The following is a 27,675-nucleotide window of genomic DNA, read 5'->3' on the forward strand; positions in this document are numbered from 1 at the left end:
CCTCTCTGCCTACCTTCAAATCACTTGAAGCACCAAATCAGTGTCCCCAGCTTCACTATAAACAAGGTCCAAATGATACAAAACTCTGCTGCCTTCATTGGAAAGATTGATGACAAGTCTTGTTCATGTAAATACTGTAAGAAAATGTTGTCACTAAGATGCACTGTATAATAAATTATTAGCAACTGATTGGAAAAGGGGCTCAATAAATTGATTTGTGGCACCAATATCTTGGTAGTCTTGGGTTTGATTCACCTATGTTATATATCTTCAATAAGCTTTGTATGGGTTTCCTTTTCTAGTGTGCTGAAATGTTTGTGTACTCATGGTTGAAATGCCAAATCTATTATTCTAATTATAAATTCAGTTGTGTATAATTTCTGTTCTCTTGATATGAAATAAATATTTTTGGCAATTTAAAGTATACCATCAGTGTTTCCCAGGGTAGTCAGACAGACAGATGCAAGTAGCAAACTAGTGAATAGCAGGGGCTCGGGGAGCGAGCTAATGGGTTGTCAGCAGGACAAAAATGCGGCAAAAATGGGATGCAAAGCTTTAAAGTCTGATTTTTTTTCCCTGTTCTATATAAAGCTGTTAACTATCCAAGCGTACGGCGGTGCACAAATAAGACAGGAGGTAAAATAAAGTCCTCTCTGCACACGACAGCTCGGAGCCGCAGGTACTTCAGACACGAGCTACTGTCCTGGAACTGGCAGCTCCGGGTATACTATAGCTGACACGTTTAGTGGTGCGGAACTTGCAAGAAGTCAAGGGTAAGTGTGAGGAACCACAGAGCGCTTCACGAAAGCGGCTTTCCTGGGCAACCGCTCGACACCTTCAGCGAAGCGACTAAGTGTTGAGGGGCTCGGGTCGCCCTCGGCCCGCCAGCCGCTGCGCTGATTTTTTTAAAAAAAAACTCATCCTATTCACCCTTTCATTTTCACTTTCTGCCCGACTTCTCCAAATCCGTGGTGCTGGGGCGCGGCAGTCACCGCAATCCTCCTCCTGGTGTGTTTTATTTATTTATTTGGGTGGGTGGGTGAGGGAGAGAAAGAGAGAGAGAAAGAGAGAGAAGCAAAGATGGCGCCGTCGAACGGTTGGAGGCAAATCCTCGGGGCGTGCGGCGGACGGCGCGCGTGCGCGGTGTGGCGAGTGGGCAGGGGGTACGCCTGCGCAGTGGCGTCCGCGGCGCTGTCCCTCGGCTGGTGCTGCTCGGCGGTTGACGGTTGCCCAGCGCGAGCTCTCGCGCCGCCGTCGGTTGAAGCTGATTCCCCTCCTCGTTCTCCCCCCCACCCCCCCCCCCCCCCACCACCAGCCCCTCCAACCCCCACCTCCACCGCCGCCGCGACGGACAGCCGGGCGAGCGCTTGCATGGCCGACATGGAGGAAGAGCTGAAATGCCCCGTTTGCGGCTCTTTCTTCCGAGACCCCATCATCCTGCCCTGCTCGCACAATGTGTGCCTGCCCTGTGCGCGCAACATCATTGTGCAGACCCCCGAGGCCGAGTCCCCGCAGAGCCGAGCCTCCGCCTCCGCCTCCGACTACGACTACCTGGACCTGGACAAGATGAGCCTGTACAGCGAGGCGGACAGCGGCTACGGCTCCTACACCAGCTTTGCCCCGGTCACGCCGAGCCAGAAGTCGCCGAACGGGGTCCGGGTCTTCCCGCCCGCCCCGGTCCACCGCAATTCGTGCCTGACCTGCCCGCAGTGCCACCGCAGCGCGCTGCTCGAGGAGCGGGGGCTCCGCAGCTTCACCAAGAACCGCCTGCTGGAAGCCATCGTCAGCCGCTACCAGCAGAACCGGGCCGTGGCCACCAAGTGCCAGCTGTGCGAGCGCAGCCCGGTCGAGGCCACCGTCATGTGCGAGCAGTGCGATGTGTTTTACTGCGAGCCGTGCCAGCAGAGGTGCCACCCGGCCCGCGGGCCGCTGGCCAAACACCGGCTCATCCCGCCGGTCCAGGGCCGAGTCACCAGGAAGCAGCTGATCGCCCGCAAACTCGCCACCTGCACCGAGCACGACCTGGAGAACCACAGCATGTACTGCGCCAACTGCAAAGCCCCGGTGTGCTACCAGTGTCTGGAAGAAGGCAAGCACGCCAAGCACGAAGTGAAGGCGCTGGGAGCCATGTGGAAGCAGCACAAGGTAGGCTGCCATTCCCCCATTCCCTCGCAATTCCAGGCAGGTCAGGGCGAAACCTTGGGCAAGTTTCCTTACTCCACACGGAGCCTAATAATAACCCCTCCAAAAAAAACCAAACCATAAGAAATTGGTCATTTTCAATCCACGACTGTTTGCGGGGACGCTGCTGCTGCGCGCAATTGGCTGCCGCGTTCGCCCACAAATGTACAGTCAATTCACTTTACAGTGTGTTCTGTGAAGCGCTGTGGGACGTCCTCCCGACGTGAAAAGCGCTATATCAAATGCAAGGATTATTATTAGTAGTAGTATCCACCGACAAGATCACAAGGGATGCTTCCACCAAGAACGTATTTTGGTCCATTTCATGAAACGCTATTGCCCAGAAACGGCCCTGTTCCTTTTAACCACGGAACACCCAATCCTACATTCCTGTTGCTTTTCATATACCCTTTAATATTCCCCCCCGTCAAGCATTTATCAAATTCCCTTTTAAAATATATTTTAGATTCTGCTTGAACAACGTTTGATGGCGCATTCCAACCTCCCACTGGGTAAAGAATTTAAAGAATTTAGCTTTCTAGTTTTCCTTTTATTTCTTTTTTTTAACACTATATGTGTCATCTCGTTACTGATTTATTCCCAGTGCATTTTATCTATTACTTGTTATCATAATTCTTCGTGATCGTTTAGACCTTTATGAAATTACATTGTACCTTCTCAGCTCATCCAAAGGCATCATTTCTCATTTCACTTCACAACTAAAACCATTCACCCCTTGTAACATCCTAATGGATCTATGCTGTGATTTTCCCATTGTTTATGTATATTTACATTAATGGGATGTACAAAACTATATGTATTATTCAACTCTTCCTTAATTAAGGTTTTGGACAAATTCAATATTATCCTCTTTTTGAATACTTTGCCTTTGGATATAAAACCAAGTTTTCTTTACCTTTTCTCTACCTGTGCAATCACCTTTAATGACCTGAATATCTGTACATCAAGGTCCCTCTTGTTCTTTCAAACTCACCCTGTCTAATCATTTCTCACATTTGATCCCTGTAACACTGGGGATCAGCCTCAGTGCACTTTACATGTGGATCTCAAGTATTCAACCTTGAATGAAGCAAGCTAACTAAGGATGACCATTTTACTTCATTTCAGCATTCTCCGTACAAGTAGGCTTGCCAGCCCCAGGAGGTATAAAAACAACAATCCTTTCTGAACGCCCACAATGGTTTTCTAAGAAATGTACAAGATTTCTTTGCAATTGAGGGTTCTCTTACAAAATACACAATCATATAGTTTACAGTAAATCTTGTGAAGCACTTTGAGGTGTCCGCCCAACATGAAAGGTGGTATGTCAAATGCTAGGATTATTACTATAATATTATTTTATTATTAGGGAATCTGAATAATGCCATGATAAAAGGAAGAGAGAAAGAAATTCAACCATTCTTAAAATGACCTTCTGACAACGATCCAGGCCCTTTGATAGTAAATGCCAGGGTTGCCTTGATCTTAAACATGGTGATTTTGACTACAGATGTCACCACCCCATAGGTACAGACACTGGTCTGAATCTCCCAAAGGCTGAGGATATTGATTTTTGGGATTAGTTTCAGTGCTGTTTTTGAGCATCAAGGCGATTTAAATTTTGATACCAAAGCAGCTGTCAATAACGGCAAAGGAAGATAAATTCTACTGAGTACATTAACCCTCAACTGACCTAGTTTACACACCTATCCCAAGAACACTCTGCTGTCCATTTTCAGATGGAACCATTTTGGAAAGAGTCTGAACCTTGTATTCCCTGATCACGAGACTAGGTGATTTGACTCATGGAGAAGAAACCAATATACATTTGCGTAGTTCAGCTCAGATGGGAATTGCTTAGCAACAGATCTACTAAGGCAAATTTTATTCATAGCAGGCACCCCATCATTATCCTTACTAGTAAAATTGTTGTGATTTCATTGGTACATTATTGGCTACCTGCGTAGCACACATTTAAACACAATCATAGGAAATGTGCCACTTTGCCTGAAGAAAAAGATGCACAATTGTTGACAGAATCAGACCTAGGACTAATCAATCCAGCAGGATTTTTCCGAGATATATGCTGGTTTTCTGAATACTGACAGAATAAAGATACAATGATAATCCTTGCATTTGATACAGTGCCTTTCACATCATCAACAACAACAACAAGATTACATTTGTATAGTGCCTTTCACGTCGGGAGGACGTCCCAGTGTACAGCATTTCAGACTCGAGCAGGGGTCGGGGGGGAGAGGGGAGGGGAAGGTGGGTGGCCGATGGTATGGTCGAAGAGGATGTCTTGAAGTGCTTGATAGCATTTTACTGTAAAATGTATTAACTGTGTATTTCATTGGCAATTCTGAAAGAGCCCCTAGCACCCTTGTCATACGAACAGAACATAAGGGAACAGAAAGTGTCATTTAGCTGCCGAGCCTTTTCTGCCTTTTATTAGAGTATGGCAGATCTTTTAGTCTTACTTCCCACCCTTTCTCCACATTCCTCCAACTCTATGTGTGAAGACATATTTCCTGGTGGGTTTAGCTCTAAAACTCAAATTATTTTCCATATTTAAAAAATCAGTACATTAAACACTGTATTAAATAAATGTAGGTAATTCAGTCTTCTATATAGGCTTTCACAAGGACAAAGAGTGTTTACAACAACAACAAGATTCCATTTATAAAGCGCCTTTCACGTCAGGAGGACGTCCCAAGGCGCTGCACAGTTGGGTCATGACCCGAGCAGGGGGGAAATGGTCAGGGGAGGGGAGAGAGCGAGGAGGGGGGAAATGGTCAGGGTGAGGGGAGGGATGGGAGGGAGCGAGAAGGGGGAAGAGAGTCGAGAGGGGAGGTGAAGGCTCGGTCAAAGAGAAAGGTTTGGAGACCGGCCTTGAAGGAGGAAAAGGAGGAGGCGGCGAAGGCACTGGGGGATAGAGTTCCAGAGCCTCGGGGCTGAGAGGCTGAAGGCCCGACCACCAATGGTAGGGCGATTGGGGCGGGGGACGTGGAGCAGACCGGAGCCGGAGGAACGGAGGGTACGGGCAGGTAGGTAGGGGGATAGTAGGTCGGAGAGGTAGGAGGGAGCAAGGCCGTGAATGGCCTTGTAGGTGAGAATGAGGATCTTGAAATCAATCCTCTGGGGGATGGGGAGCCAGTGGAGGCGAGCGAGGGAGGGAGTGATGTGGTCCCGAAGCCTGGTGCGGGACAGTACACGAACTGCAGAGTTCTGGATGACCTGCAGCTTGTGGAGGGAGGTGGCGGGAAGGCCGGCGAGGAGAGAGTTCCCATAGTCCAGCCTTGAGGTGACAAAGGCGTGAACCAGGGTTTCAGCAGCCTGAGGGGTGAGGTAATGGCGTTTACATTTCTTAATATTATTGCTCCTGCTTGGGCAGTATTTGTGACTGGCATCAAATATGTTTTTGAATGGCAGTAACATTAATTTTGATATCTGTATTCACACTTGATTTGACTGAAACTTCCCTTATTATCATGTGGAATTTAAAAGTTCAGGATATGTAAAGATGAGAAGTTAATTTTTAAGCATTTGCTTATGTAACAATATTCTATATTATGTACAATTTTGTTATTAATTTCCAAATTATCATCCCATTTTTTGATTGGGTTATTAATGTATGCCTGTGATTCAAGTGGACGTAAAGTGTGGACTACCCTGCTGTTCGTTTCCCCAAATTATCCTATTTTGCCTTTGAACCGAATTTATCTCCAAATTCAAATTAATTTATCTGCTTATCTCATTGTTTGGGATATTTTGGTGCCAATTGGCTGGTATATATAAACTCTCAATAACCATCTTGTAACTCACGTTCACTATATATGATTGTCAAGCCATTAAAGAAAAGAGTTATTTACCAAAAGAACTAGAGGTTACAAAATCATTTCTTTACACAGAATTTTTGGAATGTGGCATTCTCTGTCAAAAAATGTAGATTAAGCAGAGCCCATAATATCTTTTGAAAGGGAATTTAGATGCTTGAAGAGGAGAAATATTAAAGGCTTTGGGGAATGATCAAGAAATTGGGATTAGATTGTTGGATTAAAGTAGTAAAATGAAATTAGATTGGCTCAAGTGGAGAAAAACACCAATACAGACTTGATGAGTTGAATGGCCTATTTCTGGGTGGTAACATTACAGCATATGATTTTAAATCACTCATGGTAATCCTTTAACATTGTGTTAAAAAACTATGTTGGAACCAGGCTCGGTGACCCTATCACCCTCGCCCGACTCCACCGGCTTCCCATCACTCAGAAGGAGTTCACAGTTCAAGATCCTGGTCCTCACCTTCAAAACCCTCCATGGTCTTGCTCCCCCCTACCTCTGCGACCTCCTAATCCCATACCCTCCTGCCCGCTCCCTCCACTCAGCGGCTCCAGCCTGCTTCACATCCCCCGCCTCACTCGCCCCACCATTGGCAGGGGGGTCTTCTGCCACTCTACCCCCACCTTCTGGAACTCCATCCCGCAGTCCCTCCGCCTCGCCCCCTCCCTTGCCTCCTTCAAGACCCATCTCAAGACCCTCCTCTTCGACCGTGCTTTCGATCACCCTCCTTTCCCCCCCGCCTCCCCCGCTCTCCATCCTCTCCAATCCCGACCCCGAGCTCAGGGCTGAAACACTGACTGTCCAGCGCCTTGGGACATCCTCCCGACATGAAAGGCGCTTTACAAATTACATTTTGTTATTGTTGTTAGTATGCCTTATGTACCCTCATCCAGACTATAATGAACCGATATAGAATCACCAGGTTTAAAAAACAAAAAAAAGGAAATATGGGTAAATATGTTATGTAAGGAGAGATGTAAGAAAAGGGTAAAATAATACATAATAATCCTTGCATTTGATATAGTGCTTTTCACAATATGTAGAGAAACGTGTTGGAGGAGGAAGACAGGTTTGCGAAATGAAAATGAGTAGAAATAGTGACCCATTACATAAAAGACCTTCATTTCTAAGGTGGATTGACATTCAGAATATTATGGACCAGAAACTTTGAGGTTAAGTACAGGACGGACAGTACCCAGTGAGGCTGTGGCAGTCAATAAATAATTGACGGAATCCAGAGGAAGCCTTTACTCCATGAGTATCAGCTGTTCGTGTCTCATTTTAATTATTGTAGCAATAAGCTTAATGAAACAAAAGTCTTTAGTTATGCATTTTATTGACTTCTTAACACACATTCCATTAGTAAGCCTTCAAAGTCTCCAGGGAATATCCTGGCAGAGTGCTTACAAGTACTCATGTAACCATGCATATCATCAATCTGTAGAGCCATTAGGCTGTAGACTGTAAATTGTTACATAGTGTCCAGTAATTAAGTGCCTTTTGTAGTGGAATACTGTATTTGGAAAATAATTATCCATTATGTTTAATATATTTTGTGTTATTTGCTTTCCTGAAATGTTCATGTGCTTAAATTATTATCAGACTTTAGGAAAAATAAATGATCACGTGAGCATTTGATGGCTATTTTTAAATCACAATTTTAATATTTATAACAAAGTAGGCATTCAAACCTTAAAATGTAGAGCAAGTATGGCCGATCATTTGTATATTTTTTCCTCCCCTTTTCTCCTGAAGGTGCCTCACTTTTCTGAAAAGGTCATTATTCAACTGCGTTGACATGCTATTTTGAAATCAAGATTGCAGCTAAACCATTCCTTTATTTAGCCAGTAGTCGCATAAGCATGCTTCCAAGAGAAGTCAATAGATAACAAATAGGTGTGAAAACGTTTGGTTTGTTATCCACTTCCTAATCTTATGCTCCCTCCCAGCGGCCAATCTCTGGTTAAGATTGAATTTAACAATTTCCCAATCTGTATGGGTCAACTCCTAGCCGAATAAATTTGTGGAGGTATTGGAGAGTTCCACAGGCCAACCTTCTAAAGCTAAAGAGACAGGAAAGCAAATTGTCTGCTGACATTAGTTACATGCATTTTATATATGCAGAATATTGTATTATAATAATAATTAATAATAATCCTTGCATTTAGTATACCACCTTATCACATCGGAAGAAAGTCTCACAGCGCTTCACTGGAATCACTGTGAAATTGTTTTTTATTTGGGGATTTGTTGGCCAGGACACTGGGAGAAATCCCTTCACTTTTTAAATATTGCTGTGGGATATTTAATGCCCAACTGAACAGGCAGGTGGGACCTTGGTTTTATGTCTCATTCAAAGCATAGCTTTATGTGCAATACATTGGTGTGTCAGCTTACACTTATGTGAGTTCAGCTCTTGACTTGGAATTCACATAACCTTCTGACTCGGAGGCAAGAGTGCTACCACTGAGCCAAGCTGACAGACATTGTTTGAGGATCCCTCCAGCACTGGACGTAAACGTTTCCTTATTGTTCCCTCTGTTGTTATTTGCTAACATGTCTGTGACAGTCCATTCAATTGCAATCGAGATGACTTCCTCTAAGGGATGCATGTATATGTCACAGATGGAAAGTATTTTTCTTCCTTCTTTCAGCTGAGAGTCAAGCTCAGTCTTGGGGAATTTGTTGGTTGATAATTTCACCACTTCTCCTGCCATTCAGCAAGTCCTCAAAAATGCATTTTATTATGTTCTGCATTCAACAAAATATAATAATAATAAGATATCTTGCTATTTGAGGAAAATAACAAAAACATTGTGTGAATTTTCCCGAGGCTTCACCTTGATGTGCTTTTGATAAACCATTCTAACCTTCACAGCTATAAGGAATGGATGTTCATGTGTGCACTGTTTTGTAAAGGCAGCAATGATGTCACCTTAAAATATCAAGTTGAAAAAGGCTATTTTGATGAAGAAAATGTGGCTAGATTAGAGCTTAGTCTTCTTGAGGAAAGCAATGTAGGAATTGTACTTAACAATGAACTTCAGCAGGTATATAGTTCACACTTTGCAGTGAAATTTATTCATGTTATATCTATTTTAATTTTGTATCTTACATGTTAATTTATATTTGATCATATTAAGTAGTACTATAATGTGGGAGATTGCTTGATAATGTCTTAGTTTTGACATCAACAAAGGAGATGAATTCCCCTGTCCCTGTTCTTCCATTTGCGTTGATGTACTTTATATTCCCCGATTTCAAACATTATCTGACACTAATCTGCAAAAGCATAGATTCACTATTCCATAATTGCAAAAAATCCTAAATTGTTTAAATACGCCTTGAAGGTGATGTGATCAGTGAAGCTTTTGACCAGTGGTAATGAGTTTACTTAACAAAAACATTTGCTTTTTAAATTGTAGGCTGAACTATCGCTAGCATTAAATGGAGTGTCTGACAAAGCAAAGGAGGCCAAAGAATTTTTGGTGCAACTGAAAAATATGGTACAGCAAATTCAGGTAAGAAAGTTCTATGTTGACATATGTCTATCTATGCTAGATTTATTTTTGAGACTAGATATTTGTGGTAAGAATATGCCTTAAGATTTGAAACTCCGCACAAAACTCCTCTCCCCGATCACCCCAGTCCTTGCCAGACTGCACTGGCTCCCTATCCCAGAGAGGATGGATTTCAAGATCCTCACCCTCGTATTCAAGTCCCTGCACTCCTCTGCACCCCCCTACCTCTCTGACCTCCTCTCTCCTCGGCACAGTACCCGTTGCTTTTATTCCTCCGGGTCTGGCCTCCTCCTTATCCCCCGAGTCCTTCGCTCCATCCTCGGTGGCCGTGCCTTCAGCCACTATGTCCAGAGGCTCTGGAACTGCCTTCCTCACTCCCTTCGTCTCGCTCCCTCCCTTCCCATTTTCAGGTCTCTGCTGAAGACCTTTCTTTTTGACTGCGCCTTTGGTCACCTTCCTCCCTCTGGCTCGGTCCCGGGATCCTAAACTATAAAGCACTCTGAGACGCCGTCCGAGGTAGAGGGCTCTCTATAAATCCAAGTTGTTGTTATTGTTGATTCATGTCAATGGATCAGTTGCCCACATAAACCTGACTCAGATTGGAGTCTGATGACTTAAAAACTGCTGTTTCTTTTCAGATAGTGTATGGCTAACAGTGAGCAGAATCTGATTTGATGTGATGCTATGCACACTAGTGTGACACTATTGCTGACCATTGTTGGCTCCCATATAGTAGAAAAACTAACCACACATGTTAGAGCAGGAATCCATTTTTCCTCAGCTAGGAATAACATTTTCAGTTTTTAGAACATTTATGTTTGTGAGCGAAGTTATAAAACATGCCATTTACAACCAGATTCATAAAGGATTTGTAAATATTGAAAACTGCCTTTGTCAGGCTTTGCTCCGCACCATCTTGCAGGAACTCTGCTCCAATGTAGTCTATTTCTGGCCACAACAGAGTGGAATTCCCATGGGTGGGCATGACACATGTCTAGTTATTGGCAGCATTGAATATTGACAGTACCTTGTGAATGCCATGATTTGCACCCCAGTGAGTCTCCAGCTTTTGTTTTATTTTGTTTTAATCATTGTTTAATCATTGTAGTTGGTCCAGTTTGTATGTTATTTTTGTGTAGAAAATAATTTTAGGGTTTGTAAATCTCTGAATTTTTCAAATTTTTTATAGTTTTGCTTCTGCCTATGTTGTTTGTTGATCAACATCCTTGTGCTCCCTCAGCAGTTTTTAACAAAAATCTTGACTGATTTTATTTTTTAAGTTGTTTAATCCAATTGTAATAAAACACTATTTTGAAAAACAACCTGAATGTTTATATTAAATATTTAAAATATTTATCAATTTCAATCAATGGGTTAGAAAGCAAGCAATTTATTCAGTGCAGGCATGTTCCAAACTTCATAATGGTTCTACTGTTCCCGTAAACCTTGCAGGAAAATGGCGTAGAGTTTGAAGCCTGTCTTGTTGCACAATGCGATGCACTTGTAGATGCATTAAATCGTCAAAAAGCAAAGTTGCTCACCAGAGTTACAAAGGAACGTGAGAATAAATTAAAGGTCAGTAAGTTGAATCTTGGATCTTCGTATTGCTAATAATTAAGTATAGATTTACAATGTTATTGATTGATTTAGTGTGCAGTACTTATGAAATGCAAACTACAAGAATTTAATTGAATACATTCGTTAGCAGATTAAATGTTTTAGAACTGTAATATTTACCCATTTAACATTAAGATATCTTTTAAGAAACACTGTAAATTAGACCTTACTATATCTGTGTAGATACGTTTTGCATTAACAACAGATTGTGAGCTGTTCTATTTTTCTTAATTCATCACTTGTGGTGTGCATGGTGCAGTGAGTTAGATTCTAAACATTGTTCATTCTGTGCTGTCAGGTTGTTCGGGACCAGATAAGTCACTGCACAGTGAAGCTCCGCCAGACCACAGGCCTCATGGAGTATTGTCTGGAAGTCATGAAAGAGAATGATCCTAGCGGATTTCTACAGGTAACAAAACAAGTGTGCAGATTTATTATTTGTAGTCTCTTTACAGTAATAATATTTGAATAAAATACAGAATGTCAGGAATTTGCCAATGACAGCTATTTATCTACATTGCTAGTTATTTGAGTTCCATGCAGAGAATCCAAAAATTATTTTAGGATACATTATTTCATCTTTCCATTTCAGTAACAACCCCATTTTTCATGCATAAACAATTGTATTTGATACTCTTATTTGTTTAGGTAAACATCTCCAATGCATCCAACAATCCTTGTGAAGTTGACATTCCTTGAATATTTTTAAAAAATGAGAGTGTTCAGCAGGAAGGTTTAATTCAACATGACATTAAGTTGTCACTTCTACTTAAAGATCATAAGGGGATAGGAAACATTTTATTCTTTAGTTTATTGATGTGTGAAAGCATTGTATAAAAGACTATATGATAAAATGAGTTCACATTTAGAAATAGAGACACATTTATTTTACAAAAGCAGGAGGGGTAGTTCTGTGGAATCACACTTTCGTCGTCCTCACCTGTAAGGCCATCTATGGCCTTGCCCCCTCCTACCTCTCTGACCTGCTGACTCCCTACCAACCTGCCCGCTCCCTCCGTTCAGCGGGCTCCGGCCTGCTCCATGTACCCATTTTGTTGTTGTTGCGCTAGATTTAAATGGTTTGAATCCATGTGTCTGTAAGGCTGTTGCACAGGATTATAGCCATAGATTCATTAACATGTACCATCTGCGATTTCATCATTTTAATTTTAGAGCCTACATTCCACTCTGGTATCCCATGTTCCTGAGAGCATTTTGAGCTAGAAATTTTCAAACTCTTGACGCTGGTAGGGATGAATGATATGCTTGTACTTTTCCTGCCATTATATTAACAGTAAAAAAATGCATTTAAATGATGATTTGAATTTGTATGAAGTTGCTGAAAAGTAACAAAAGAAAGAGGAATTGCATTGCATGGATCAGTTTAAGCCCCAAGTATTATTGTTATTATTATCCTTATTATTAAAGATGAAAACAATTGTTTTGATGAACCCAAAGTTTAGATTGGTAAAATTTATTGTTAAGGCCTTTAGGAATCACCTGAAATAGCTTATAATGCAACATATTCTGATTTACAATTCTAGATTTCAGATGCTCTGATCAAGCGTGTACAAACGTCTCAAGAACAGTGGGTCAAAGGAGCTTTAGAGGCCAAAATAAATCCTGACTTTGATCTGACACTTGACAGTGGTCCGTTACTTCAATCAGTTCATCAACTGGACTTTATTCAAATGAAAGGTAAGTGACACTTCACAACAGCTAAGGTTACATATAATGCTATAGGGCAAAAAAAAGAATTTTAGTTTGAAAATTTTAAATGCTTAATCCTGTGCCTCTGAAATCTTCCTAAAATGTATGGATGTTGTTGAAATTAGATATGTCTTCCAGGTTTATTTGGTTCATTGGGTTTAATCCTGCTGTGTAAGGACAGATTTTCACTAAGTTATCCTTAGTTTCCTCTGCAGTGCCACCTGTACCTATACTGCAACTGGAAAAATGCTGTACTCATAACAACAATGCTACACTTGCATGGAAGCCGCCTCCACTCAACCAGACTCCGATTGAAGGCTACATCCTAGAACTTGATGATGGAAGTGGGGGTCCTTTTCGAGTAAGTATTATTGTACTTTATTTAATCATATCTTTGCAGCAGAAAAGATAGTGTTTAGATTATTATGATTTGGCATTAAACTAAGTTCAACTTGTGCAAATGCCTTTTTTTAAAAAAATTGTAGAGCTTTAATAATAATATACATTTTATCATTTACTGTCTTAAGCATGAAAATGTAATAATTTCAGTTTATACAGTGTTTATAAAGTATAGTTTTACCACGAGCGCATACCATTTCATGTTACAGATTTTCAATTCATTAATGGTCTATTATTGTGTCATGAGTTCTTCAAACTATTTATGAAAAAATGTACATTTCTATTGTCATTGAGGGCAATTCAGAAGACTATAATTTGTACTTCTACATTGAGTAAATTATAAATACTTGTTATTGCACGGGAATTTTTCCAGATTGTAAACTTAATCTTCATTAACTCTGTTCAATCACCTGATCATTTGTTATAACCGATTGCAGTGTATTCAATAAATTAATCCCCTGTAACATGCAGTGAAGTAAATCCACTTTCATTTCAATTCAAGGCATGGTAAGCTGCCACCTGTCTTCGTCTACTATGACACCCATATAAAACAAAATGCAACAAGCTTGTTTAAAGCAGAATAAATCTTTCCCTATGAACTCAAGATGTATATGTTGTATAAAATAATACAGGCTCTAAACATACTCCAATCTGTTTTATTCTACATACAATGTATTTTGTATATAAAGAGAAAACCTATTATAAACCTCAACGTTGATGTCCTTATGCATTGGGGTTGTTGACATTTGTCATAATATCTAATATCAATTAAAATTTAAGAATAGACAAAGTATTTCCATAAACTTCATAATAGAGTTCTTAACAACAACAAATTACATTTGTATAGCACCTTTCAAGTCGGGAGGATGTCCCACATGCTGGAGAACTTGATTCTTAATGTTACTCTCAACTAATATTTAAACTTGACCATCCCCAGTGACTGTGTCGCTCACAAAATATACAGTCAATTCACTTTACACTATATATTCTGTGCAGCGCTTTGAGACGTCTCAAGGATATGATAAGGCGCTATATCAAATAAAGGATTATTATTATTATTGATCTGGGACAATGTTTCAGTGCCTTGGGATAAATGTAAATTTGTATTGTAATGCTAAAATGATTTGTCTCCAAGAGAGAAAGATCAGAAGCAGTTAAGTATCCAACCTCTGCAAAAGACTATTTCTGTTGCTGATATAGAGCAGCATTGATGATGACCACGGAACAGCTCTTTTGCCTAGACTTCCCCCTCCACACACCAACCTAGAGAAATGCCAGTGAGTCAGGAGAAATGAGTGGATCAAAAGGCAATTTATAATAATAATAATAATCCTTGCATTTGATATAGCGCTTTTCACGTCTTCTAGACGTCTCAAAGCGCTTCACAGACTAGACTGTAAAGTGAATTGACTATATTTGTGGGCGAAACACGGCAGTCGATTGCGCACAGCATTGTCCCACAAACAGTCGAAGATTGAAGTGACCAATTTATTATTAATTTTTCATGAGGGATTATTATTAGGCGTGTGGAGTAAGGAAATTTGCCCAAGGTTTCACCCTTGTTAATTTGTCAAATAATCCTTAATTTTTTTAACTGTGCCTCATTTGACTGAAATTGCTTGTTGCTGTTCGTTTGCAGTAGAAATATAATCCCACTGATAAAAGACATAAATGATTTGAATCTACGTTATATTTTGATTTGAGCACCTGAATAATAATATACTAAGATTTTAATTCGCAATTTGATGCGATTTATGCAACGGGGAAGCTAAACATCGGAAGTGCTGTTGATGCTTATCATTCATCTACATTTTTAACTAACTTAGTATACTTGGACTTTCAGGAGGTGTATGTTGGCAAAGAAACTGTGTGCACAGTAGATGGACTTCAGTTCAACAGTGCCTACAATGCCAGAGTAAAAGCCTTTAACTCAGCAGGTGTTGGACCTTACAGTAAAACAGTTGTGCTGCAGACATCTGAGGGTGAGGGTTGGCCAATACTAACTTAACATTACAAATTTCATTATTATTGTTTTGTACAAATATGTTTGATCTATCTGAATTGGCTTTATCATCTCCCAAGTATTTAAGCGAAGAGTTTAGATCAGGTAAAACTGCTGATAGGATCTTTTTCCCTTCACCCTGCATCTTTTAGGTCTCAGCACTCTTTCTGATGTTTTCTACATCATTGTACATTAACATTATGTGGCACTGACACACGTTATCCTCACTCTTGTGCAGTATTAAAGGCAAAATATCGAAATGTATCCAGGCAAGGATGGGGTTGATGGGCTCGCAGTGTAGTATGGGGGAGGAGACGGATTTTGAACTTCTGGATGATCTTGAACTTGTGGAGGGTAGAACTGGGGAAGCAGATCATTGGAAAAGTTGTGTCAGGTTGTGACAAAGGTATGGATGAGGATTTCAGCTGTGAGATGAGGTAGTAATCAAGATGTACAATGTTGCAGAGATGAAGGAAAGTGGACGTTCTAGAAATCACAATTTTTCAACCCATATTTCTGTATTTGCATACATTAATTTTCTTTTTGTTCTCTGCCTTTTCCATCTGGCCCTTTCTTCACCATATATTTCTACAATCGAGTACAAAACTGTCGTTCTTACCTTCAAAGCCCGCCACGATCATGTTCCCCCCTACCTCTCCAACCTCCTAACCCCAAATATGTCTTCCGCTCCTTCTGCTCAATGGACACAGCCTGCTTCAGGTTCCCCACATTTCCCGCCCACCACGGGTGGTCAGGCATTCAGCATCTCTGCGCCCACACTCTGGAACTCTACCCCGCAATCCCTCCGCCTCACCTCCTCTCTTGCCTTCTTCCAGTTCCATCTCAAGACTCTCCTCTTCGACCATGCTTTAGATCATCCTGCTTCACCGCCCCTGCCTTCCACCCTCCCCAATCCTGACCCACAGCTGAAACTGACTGTCCAGTGCCTAATCTTGTTCTTATTGTAGATCAATAGAGTGGGAAGGTGATCTGCTTCCAGGTCTCTGCCAATGCTGCTATGTAACCACCTGCGGGATTTATGTAAGAGCGCTTATCCTCCAATTTCCTTCTTTCTCTTTGAGAAAAGACTTCCTCTTTACAACCTAGCTGAGATCAGTAATTTACCACATAGAATCATAGTATTATACAGCACAGAAGGAGGCCATTCGGCCCATCGTGTCTGTGTTGGCTCTTTGAAAAGGGCTATCCAAATCAATCCCACTTCCCCACTCTCTTCCCATAGCCTTGCAAACTTGTCCTTCCCAAATAATTATCTACTTCTCTCTTAAAAGTTGTTATTGAATCGGCTTCTATCACCCTTTCAGGCAATGTGTGTGAAAAAATTTCGCCTCACCTACCCTCTGTTTCTTTTAACAACTATTTTAAATTGGTGTCCTCGGGCTACCGACTCACCCACCAGTGGAAATAGTTTCTCCTTGTTCATCCTATCGAATCCCCTCAAAATTTTGAAAACCTCTATTAAGCCTCCTCTTAACCTTCTCTGTTCCAAGGAGAATAATCCTAGCTTCTCCAGCCTCTCCTGATAACTGAAGTCCCTTTTCCTTGTACCATTCTAGTAAATCTCCTTTGCCCCCCTTCCAATGCCTTGACATCCTTCTTGAAGTGTGATGCCCAGAACTGAACACAGTACTCTCGCTGAGACCTAACCAGTGTTTTATAAAGGTTTTCATCATAACTTCCTGACGTGTATTCTATGACCCTGTTTATAAAACTTAGTATCCCATATGTTTTGTTAACAGCTTTATCTACCTGTCCTGCTACCTTCAAAGATTTACTTATATGAACGCCCAGGTCTCTCTGTTCCTTCACCCCCTTTAAGATTCTACCATCAGCTTATATTACCCCACCTCTTTCTTCCTCCCAAAATGCATCACTTCACATTTTTCCACACTAAACTTCATCTGCCACGTGTCTGCCCATTTTACTAGTCTGTCTGCGTCCTCTTGCAGTCTGTTACTATCCTCCTCACTGTTTACTACTTTTCCCAACTTAGTATCACTTGCAAACTTGGAAATTGTGCTCCCTATATCCAAGTCCACGTCATTTATACAGAACAAAAACAGCAGTGGTCCCAATACTGCCCCCTGGGAGACACCACTTCCCTCCAGTCAGAAAAATAACCGTTCATCACCACTCTCTGCTTTCTGTCTCTCAGCCAGTTCTGTATCCATGGACATAGGGATTCTTTACTGTGAGTCCATGCTATACCATTCCCTTGAGAATCACATTAATACACAAGAGAATTGTGCTATCAGATTTCACCTCTACCTAATGTTAAGCATTAAAACATCTTTGGATGCATGAAATGTGTTTATACTCCTGAGCAAACCCTTAACATAAGCCTTTATAACTGGCTAAATTGGAGGAAATTGGAGGAAAAACTGACAATGTGGTATTTCCTCATATTACAAATTAGGACTTTTAATGTTTGGAACAGGTTCACTTATATTACTGGTGTAACAATACCAAAAATGTAATTGCTAATCATATGTTGTATATTTCCTCAGTATACTCACTCAAATGTCTCATTTTCCATAGTTCTTCGTAGTTGCACTCGTTGAATATTTCATATTCTTTCAACTTTTAAATTTTAAATCCAGTTTATTTTCCCTGCCTTCTCCTGTTAACTTCCACAAATGAAGATAGCAGCTTCTGGTGTTTTTACTCCACGCAAATGGTGGTGGTGGCTCTCTGGCAACACAACCAAGTGGGCATTCTTAATGTCTAAGACTGAATTCAGTGAGCTTTGAGGGGACTTTCAACAGTGGCAGTGATAGCACTAAATTAACACTAAAACAATAACAGATGAGTTAAAATGCCAATGTTATATATCTTCTCATTATTATCTAATTCTAGTAGTCAAAAGCACAATATGCCAAATCCGATTGGATGAAAGGCTTTGAATATGGTTAAATGCAAGATCTGTATATTCTATACAAATATATGCTATCATTCTATTTTTTGTTTTCTGGTTCAGATTTAATTAGGAAATAACATCAATATTTTACAAGAATCTATAATACATGTAGAAAACAGTATTAAATATTTCAGGTACACATTGTCTCATTTTTTCCTAAAGAGAGATGAAGCAATTATTATATGGAATTTGTTTCTATCATTATTTTTAAATCACTGTTTTGCTGTTTCATTTCAGTGGCTTGGTTCACCTTTGATGCCAATTCTGCCCATCCAGATATCCTATTGTCTAACGATAATCTTACAGTTACGTGCAATAGTTATGACGATCGTGTTGTCCTTGGATCTGTGGCATTCTCAAAAGGAGTCCATTACTGGGAACTGTCTATTGATCGCTATGACAATCACCCAGACCCTGCTTTTGGAGTGGCAAGGATTAATTTAATAAAAGATATGATGCTTGGAAAGGATGATAAGGCCTGGGCCATGTATGTTGATAACAACCGTAGTTGGTTTATGCATGGCAATTCTCACACAAACAGGTAAGTGATCTATTGGGAATATTTTCAAAATATTAAAGATCAAAATCTTCCTTGATATTCATCAATTTTGCAAAGGATGAAAAACCTTTCCCCTAGTATAGTTTAGTAACTGTAAGTTAATATATAAAAGTGGTAAATGATCTTTCTGATTAATACTATCAGAATATTTAAACAGATCAATTAAAGTGTGAAGGAGTCTATAAAAACGGTACTTTATCCCGGGATTTAGTTTAAGAATTGTTTTCATGTAAGGTGACGGTAGTGACCAAAATGAACCCTGCTTCACTCAAACTTACTTGATTTGTAACTTGTATAGAGAATTGTATGATTTGGGGGGGCTGGCGATACATGAAATTCATAAGCAGCTTTTTTAAGATTGTAGTTGTTTTTCGCTACATTGAAAAAGTTACCTTTAGTAATCTAAAAGAGATAAAATTATTTTAAAAATGTAACAAAGGCCAGCTTGATATAATAATAACCCCTATAATAATAATAATCCTTGCATTTGATATAGTGTCTTATCACATCTTCAAGACGTATCAGAGTGCTTCACAGGATACACTGTATTTTGTGGACGAAACGTGGCAACCAATTACGATCAGCAGTGTCCCACAAACAGTCGTGGATTGAAATGACCGATTTCTTTTTTTAAGTGATTATTACCTCCGGAAAAGCAATCCGCCAATCGATTAACAACCGGGTTCATACTTACTGCTAGGTAAACAGAGGAGTAAAGAAACTTGCCCAACATTTTACCCTGCCTGGGAATTGAACCGAAGTCTCTCGCTTGCAAGGCGAGTGCTCTAACCATTATATTTTGTATAGCGCATAAAGGAAGTGTCTGATACAACAGGGAGGGAGGCGATTCCAAGAATTCCCAATAGAATAGACATTTTGCAACTGAAGCTTTTTCGGAGTAGTGTGAAATCTTTTAGAAAATGCTGGTTTAAATAAAATCCTTTTTTTTACTGATTGTAGGACAGAAGGTGGGATTTCAAAGGGTAAAACAGTTGGAGTTCTTCTGGATCTTAGCAAACGCACCCTTGCATTTTATATAAATGATGTGCAACATGGACCTGTAGCGTTTGAAAATTTGGATGGAATTTTTGTGCCAGCTGTCAGCATCAATAGGAATGTCCAGGTAAACTGAGCAATTCTAATAATAATTACTGTATTTGATACGGTGACGTGTTAACATCATTGAAATGCATTGAAATATTTCAAAGGATTTGAGAAATGTGAAGTAGTACATGGGGAAGGTGGGGGAGGGGGAGAGAAAAGAGTCTTGTGCCACTATATTTGTTTTTGCTGCCTGTGATCAAGATATTTCAGTCCAATTGCATGGAATAATAATGGTGTAAGACTCAGAATTGAGATTATAGATATGACAATGGACTTTGGAATAGAGAAGGTTAAAGGAATCCACTAAAAGTCTTAAATCTGAAAGGATTTGAGAGTATAAATAATGACAATTACGCTTGCTGCTTGGTAAATTGGAAGCAATGTGATAAATGTTGTTTCTGGAAGAATCAAGAGGANTTTTTTAAAGAAATATTCTCTATTAGAACATAGAAGGCTTTGCCACAAGTGGCTATTGGAAGCTGGGACATTAAAACATCTAACAAAGGAATTGTATAACCATTTGACAAGAAAGAATGTAGTAAAGAACTGCTGGGAATTGAAATTATCTATAGTTGAGCTACCATCAGCATAGGGTTGAATAACCAAATGCCCATTTTGCTGTGATTCTGCAACTTGTGTGTCTCCCAATAGGTATAAAGTTGTACTTTGTGTTTATTGTTGATTTTTTTTTAAAAGAGCTATTCCTTGGTCGATCTGTAAGTGAAACATAATCTTGTATTTCCCTGTCCCTATCTAATCATGTTACTTATAAATGTTGAACACATGTCACTTCTCAGCCCATGTACTGTACAGTATTGCTACGTGTAAACCTAAACACCTGATTGGAATTGTTATTCACATTTAGTGCTATCATGTTTTAATGTGCATTTTGTTTGACAGGTAACTCTTCACACAGGGTTGGAAGTTCCAGATCACATCAAACAAGTAAAATCCTCATTACCCTATGCTCTTAATAGCAGCTGTACCTATTTGCAGTAGATATGCAAAACAACCAGCAAAATAACTATGTATGAGGCTACACAGTACTGTTCCAAAACTCCCCATTCTAAATGCACAAATTAGATTGGAAACTGTAAAATAAAGAAGACTGGTTACAATCCAGTTGCCAGAAACTTTGTTTTTGTCACACTAGTGAGCCAGCATTATAGCATCTCCAGAACTATTATTTTTTAGACAGGAGTTGTATTAACCTCTGCCAGTCAATATTGGAAGGGAAGTTCGACTTTTATAATATCCTGACTTCAATTTAAACCATGCTATCAACTCTACTCTATTTTAAAAGTCTCTTTCTCTGTAGTGGTTCATCTTGAAAATTCTACCCCAGATTTTGATATATTTCATTTCTGATCTGCAGAACAAAAAAATTAGGAAGNAAAAAAACCTTTGTTACTAAATGTAATGACATCGAGAGAATGTACGAACGAGGCAGAATGCTTGGTATAGCACACATTTCAGTGTCACTACATTTAATGAATTTAGGAATTTTCCCTTCTATTTTGTGTTTCATTAGTTCTCTCAAAGATAATTCATTACCTTGAGCCAGTAGGAAGCACAGTTTGAGTGATATCTATTTTCTCCACCGTTCAAGATGAAATGTTGCACTTTACCTAACATTCCATTTTTGACATCTAGTTGACAACTGACAACCCACATATTTTGCCCATATGAAGCATGAATTTCAATAACAGCCATTGATCCTCACTTTCTAACTTTCCGTTTTTTAACTATATAAAGCTAAATTTGAGTGTTTCATTTTAATAGGTGATTGGAAAAATATATTCATAAAAATTGTTGAGCCCATTTTATAACATGTAGGTAGACATATGGATCTTGTGTGACCTGGTGTCTGCCTTCTCGTGTACAAATATGTATTTTTTCCCAAACAAATACATATGCCACTTTGATCTAAACACCTTCCAGTTTTCCCTCATTACTGTTAAGGGCACAATAAATATCGGGTATTTTCAGGGGTATAATAGCTAGTCAAACCAACATGCTATCATGCCATTATGCTTTGTTGCTCGTGCAAGACCATATATTTGCTAGACTTTTGGTATCATGTTTGTCTGCTGATTTAGTGATTATGTGCCAAAAAGTAGACATTTGGTGATTTAATGATACTATGACATTCATTCAAAAAATGCAACTAAAACCCTTTTATTATTCTTAATAATCATCCTTGCAGTTGATATAGCACCTTATCACATCATCAAGATGTCTGAAAGCATTTCACAAGATTTACTGTAAAGTGTAGTGACTGTGTATTTGTAGGTGAACCCAGCAGCCAATTTACAAACCACAAACAACCATGAAATTAATGACCAATTTTATTTGGGGAATTGTTGGCCAGGACACTGAGAAAATCCTCATCTGCAGTTTCCAAATGAAAATCAATTGGGCATCTTAATATTTTTCCTGCTTTATAGATCAAAGTATGCAACTCATATTCCAAAAACTCTAAAGGGCTCAGAATTTAAGCGTTGTAAAGGGTCAGTAGCTAGTAGAGATTCTACTCATTTCGGATGTGTATCTTCTTGGCATCAATGGTATCTTACTCCATTTGACTTGGATGCATAAATTGTAGCACAAGGTGTAAGAAATAAGTTATGCATCACATACCTCTATTGAAAATTCTTTGAGAATGATTAACTGTAGCTTTGTTGAGTGGAATAATATCGCCTTAGAGAAGAGAGCAAAGCTCAGGAGAAATGAAGGGCTTTCAGTCCATACATTTTAGAAACCTGATCTGTAATTGTTGGCCAAAAGGAAGTTAATTAAATTGTTATTCACCTTGGCTTTTGGTGATAAATGGCAGATTGAAAATTAACATAAATAAATAGAATTTAAATCTCTTTTTCTGAACAATTTCAAATCTTCTTGATATGCAGGATGTGTGTAACTGAAAACTTGATTAATCAAGATTGAAAATACACAGAATATCTCTGCTTTCTGATGCTTCTATAAATGCTATAATCCTCTATATAACTTTTTTCTAAGCATTTTGAGAATGGATACAATACTTTCACACCACTGCTGCGGTATTGAATAATATTGTGCCACCAATCTTTAAAATCAGTTTTTCACACTGACAGTCATTTTCCAGCCTACAGTGTTCACCCACACAGAGGCCCAGCATCACTGTCTCTTGGCAAAGCGAGTAAAATGTCACTACCAAGCATGTAATTGGTGTCGTATTACAGCCATTTGTCTTTGAGTTGTTTAGGGCCAAATTAGAGACTACAGCTCCTTTAAAAATTATGCTGTTCTATAATACGGTGCTTGCAATTTCATTTAATGGGAACTGATTACTGGATAATTGTTAACTTGGTATCCCATATTAGATTTTCAACTTGGAGACTTTTGTTAAAAATGCCTTGTTGGATGTTCTAACTGTGATCTTCCTCAGAAAGGTGAGTTAGGTAGTCAACTATTATTTAGGGGACTGAAGAAAAACTGCCTGGTAGACTATGGTTTCTGATATCACTCAAGTATTCCTACTATTAGGCTGACCAAAGAGAGGTGTTGGGAGTCAATGTCAACATTTCTATAGGCTTGACTCTGCCCTTGAAAGAAATGAGGATTTTGTAGCAATGAGGGCTCCTAGCATAGAGATTGTGGATAAAACAAAAAATCTAATTCTCAAAGGTTTTTTTCTCTCAAAGTTTTAAGTGTAGAAAATATGGATAATTTAATAAACAATAAAGCAATCTATGGTATTACTTTAACATAAAGCTAATAAAAATCCAAGTCTATTTTGGATCCCAATAAAGTATCAGTATTAAATCTGCAAGTAAAGAGCTAGATTTTTCTACAGTACAATCTGAGGCAGTTATTTCAAAATGTACCAAACAGATGTAGCTGATTCTCATTATTGTGACACATTGATAAAAGGTCACTCAAGTGAAGTCCCCACCATTGTTATTCAATATTAGCTTAATTATTCTTCCTCTTTGCTGTTTATATCATCATGTCTGGCTCTGAATTTGCTGTGCTTAATATTAAATATTTTCAGTGCAACTGTACATCCTAAATGATTAGTATCCTGAACTCAGTCTGTCTGGAGGAAGTGCTGATTAGACAGGAAGCACTTCCTCAGATAGTGGGAGAGAGGGACAATTTAAGGATGTATTAACCTGTGCTTTTCTTGAACATCTGCTTGTCATTGTTTGGTCTGTGTTACATGGATGGGATCTAACAAAGAGGAATTTTTTGATCAAGCACTCCCAGCACCAGATTCAAGGCTTTTGATTCCCTTTTCATTTAATATTTATGCATTCAATATTTTCAGTAAGGAAAGGGAGTTCTAGGGAACGATATGGAGAGAAAACTCTTGTGATTCTGTAAGGTACGTTGACCAAATGATGCAATATGGATTAAAAGCAAAAAGTTAATGTAAATTTAATACAATAGTGTTTTGTGATAGTTATTTCAAGCATGTGTTCTGCTAATGTATAATTTATTATGGTTTTAAAGGTAAAATTGTATTGATGGTAGATACAAGATATGCTTAAAAATGTATTGTGAAAAACAGCTGTTTTGCATGTATAATTCAACAGAGTTTGCCAACTTTTATGTATGAAAGTTCCTTCAATATGCACTTTTGATATTCATTTATAATTAGAAAAAGTGATAACATGATTTTTTTGTTAAATTTTAAAAAGATAACTTTGCCAGGGCGGTATAACACTACAAAGAAATTGCGCAAGGTATAGAAAGGACTTGTGTAAGGCTAATGCTGACTATGAAACTGAATCATACAGACTGGGAAGATACCAGATTTGATCTCTAGGATGCTCTCAATTCAGTGATTCCAGCCAGTGTACCAGATGAGCTGCTACAATTTCCCTCATTATCCCTTGAAGGGAAAAATTCAGCCATGGTTTCTGCTCCTGATTGCTTTCCGGTGATCCCTACTGCAAAGTGGATAATCGGGTAAGGAGTGGATTGAACTTTACCGTGATACTCCTTAGAGATGAGCAGCCTGGTGACATTCAGTGTCTGGCACTGTGTCTGGGCTCACAAATAGAGAATGTCCATTTAAGGTATTGGAGGGCGGCCGGCGCCCAGGGAACCATACCTCAACATAACTCAGAGTCTCCATATAGGAGGGAACAAAACTGAAGCTTTTAAATACATATATATATATATATATATATAATTTAAGATATGAGGGCCAGCTAATTAAATCAGAGCATTGTTCTATCGTCTTTATTTTCAGAATCTATTCCATCCTAAATATCTGCTTTATTCTGCTCCTGGGCCATCTGCACGTGACACCTGCTCGAACAGTAGGGGAAGCAATCCTCCCCAATACACTTCCTTCCCCTTTTTGCACCAAGTGATGCAATTGAAACTGACAATTTGCTCCCTTGGAGAAAGCTCAAACACAAACGCTAATGAAAACTAAAATTCAAATTCCTGTCTACATGTCACACATTTTATGATGTCTCTCCAAGCTCTGTGAGATGATCACCCCCATCTTTGCCCAATTTCACTGGGTTTCCATCCCCCATATGATTGAGTTTCAAGTCCTCATCCTGACTTTTAAAGCCCTCCCTACCTCTGCAACCTTTGAACATCATATCAACCTTCCCACTCTCTCTGCTTGGGGGTAGCTGGCCTGCTCCATGTACTCTGCCCTGCGCACCCACCATCAGCGGATGGGCTTTCAGCCTTTCTGTCCCTCTATCCCGGAATCCTTTCTGAAACTCCATCCCAGATCCCTTTGTCGTGCCTCCTTAATGGTCTGTCTCAAGACTTTCTTTCGGTCTTTGACCGTACTTTGGTCATCCTCCCACCCCCATCCCCCTTGCCCCATCCTTGATTCCAACCCCCAACCTGGGTCCAAACCTTTGACTGTTCAGCGCCTTGGGACATCCTGCCTTGAAAGACGCTCTGTAAATGCAATTCGTTGGTGTTGATGTTCTGTCAGGGTTAATATGTGAAATAGATTTCAAATCAGCATTTAAATATGCAGGAATCTATTTGCAAAATGAGTAAAACATTTGAACTTTTCATTACTTTTAAAACGTACTTGTTCAGTTACTTTCTCTTATATAATGCCGTTCACATAGCACAACTTTTCAAAGCACTTCATTCACTTGTTTTATTTGACCCTCAACTATCCTTCCTACTCCACATCTATGCCATGTCCTGCTCTGCCTTCCCCCACCTCCGCAACTGTCTCACACTGCAGGCTGCTGAGACCCTCATACACGCATTCATAACATCCAGGCTCGACTAGGCAAATTCCCTGCTTGTTGGTCTCCCCAACTCCTCCTTCCATAGGCTGCAGATCATCCAGAACTCTGCAGCCCGTGTTTTATCCCGCAACAGGCTCCGTGACCCTATCATCCCCGTCGTTGCCGAACTCCACTGACTTCCCATCACACAGAGGAAGGATATAGTTCAAGATCCTTGTCCTCACCTTCAAAACCCTCCATGGCCTTGCTCCCCCCTACAAACCTGCCCCTCCCTCCACTCAGCGAGCTACGGCCCGCTTCACGTTCCCAATGCCTCGCTCGCCCCACCATTCGTGGGCGAGCCTTCTGCCACTCTGCCACCACCCTCTGGAACTCCGTTCCGCAATCCCTCCGCCTTGCCACCTTCAAGACCCAGGTCAAGAACCTCCTCTTCGACCGTGCCTTCGGTCACCCTCCTTCTGCCCTCCACCGTCCCCGATCCCAACCCTAGCTCGGGTCCAAAACACATTGTCCAACGCCTTGGGACCTCCTCCTGACGTGAAAGGCGCTATACAAATGTAATTTTGTTGTATTAAAGGAAATAGTCTTACATGCCAACAGATGGCACTGGTGCACTTTGTAAATACATTTGTGACACCCTCAAATGAGAAAAAGTTTGTCTTTAAGTACAGTTATATTTAAAAGTTGGGCAAGTCAGTTAGTTGAGGCCAGGATGCTAGTTTGTGTAAAAACAGGTTCATGCTGTTATGGGAGGATGAAAGGGTGGGTATTTCTTATTATTAATAATAAATGATAATTTATTATTAATAATGATCCTTACATTTGGTGTAGAGCCTTATACCTTGGGAGGATATCCCAAAGATCGTATTTTGGAAGGATGAGATCAAATTGGCCAAAGGGCCTTTTTTATCTGAACTTGTTTTGTGATCTTGTAATTAAAATAATTCTGGGAGGCTTCATTCAGTTGGAGGCCTCTTTTAATTTACCTTATTTTAGCAAACCCTCTATGAGCATGCCAGGTCTTGGAAATGTAGCTATTCCAAACAACACATTGTAAAGACCATATTATACCCTAATCCGTAATCTGCAATGTATTTTTAAAAAAATTAAAACTGTGTATGACCAGAATAAAATTTATTCGAATGTGTGTTTGGCATCAGTGCAAATATTCCAATCATTATTATAGAGAATTTTAAAATAATGTACTCAGCTCTTTTTAATAGGAATATAGCAACATGAAGAGGACATTCAGTCTATCAAGCCTATTCCAACATATTTAAATAGGTTATGGCATTTTTAAATCTCATTTCTCTGCCTTTTTCTCTACATATTTTAATGACTACTTTCCAAATATTCCGCTATACTTATTTAGTTGTCTAAGTTGTAAAGTTCACTGACATAGAATTGCTTTAAGGTGTCATGAAGGGAATAGACTATTTCAGTTAACTGTTAATTTATAAAAAAGATATGACCGGTCCATTAACTTGTTTGAATCCTCTACAAAAATCACTGCAAACCTTTACGTGAGATCCACAAAGGGTTGTACAATCTTCTGAAGATCAGTTGAGATTAAA

General features: G+C 39.7%; 1 protein-coding gene across 1 annotated transcript; it reads left to right on the forward strand.

Moving 5' to 3' along the window:
* The first annotated feature begins 1,371 nt into the window (after positions 1-1,371).
* Positions 1,372-19,919, forward strand: LOC103180038 (E3 ubiquitin-protein ligase TRIM9). Its single transcript, XM_042333400.1, is given in 9 exon segments — positions 1,372-2,145; positions 9,453-9,548; positions 11,001-11,123; positions 11,464-11,574; positions 12,710-12,921; positions 13,065-13,236; positions 15,118-15,256; positions 18,452-18,755; positions 19,734-19,919. Coding segments are annotated over 9 exon segments (2,103 nt in total). The 3' UTR covers positions 19,906-19,919.
* The last annotated feature ends 7,756 nt before the right edge of the window (positions 19,920-27,675 follow it).

Source organism: Callorhinchus milii, unplaced genomic scaffold, assembly GCF_018977255.1.
Source record: "Callorhinchus milii isolate IMCB2004 unplaced genomic scaffold, IMCB_Cmil_1.0 Scaffold3, whole genome shotgun sequence".
Lineage (NCBI taxonomy): Eukaryota > Metazoa > Chordata > Chondrichthyes > Chimaeriformes > Callorhinchidae > Callorhinchus > Callorhinchus milii.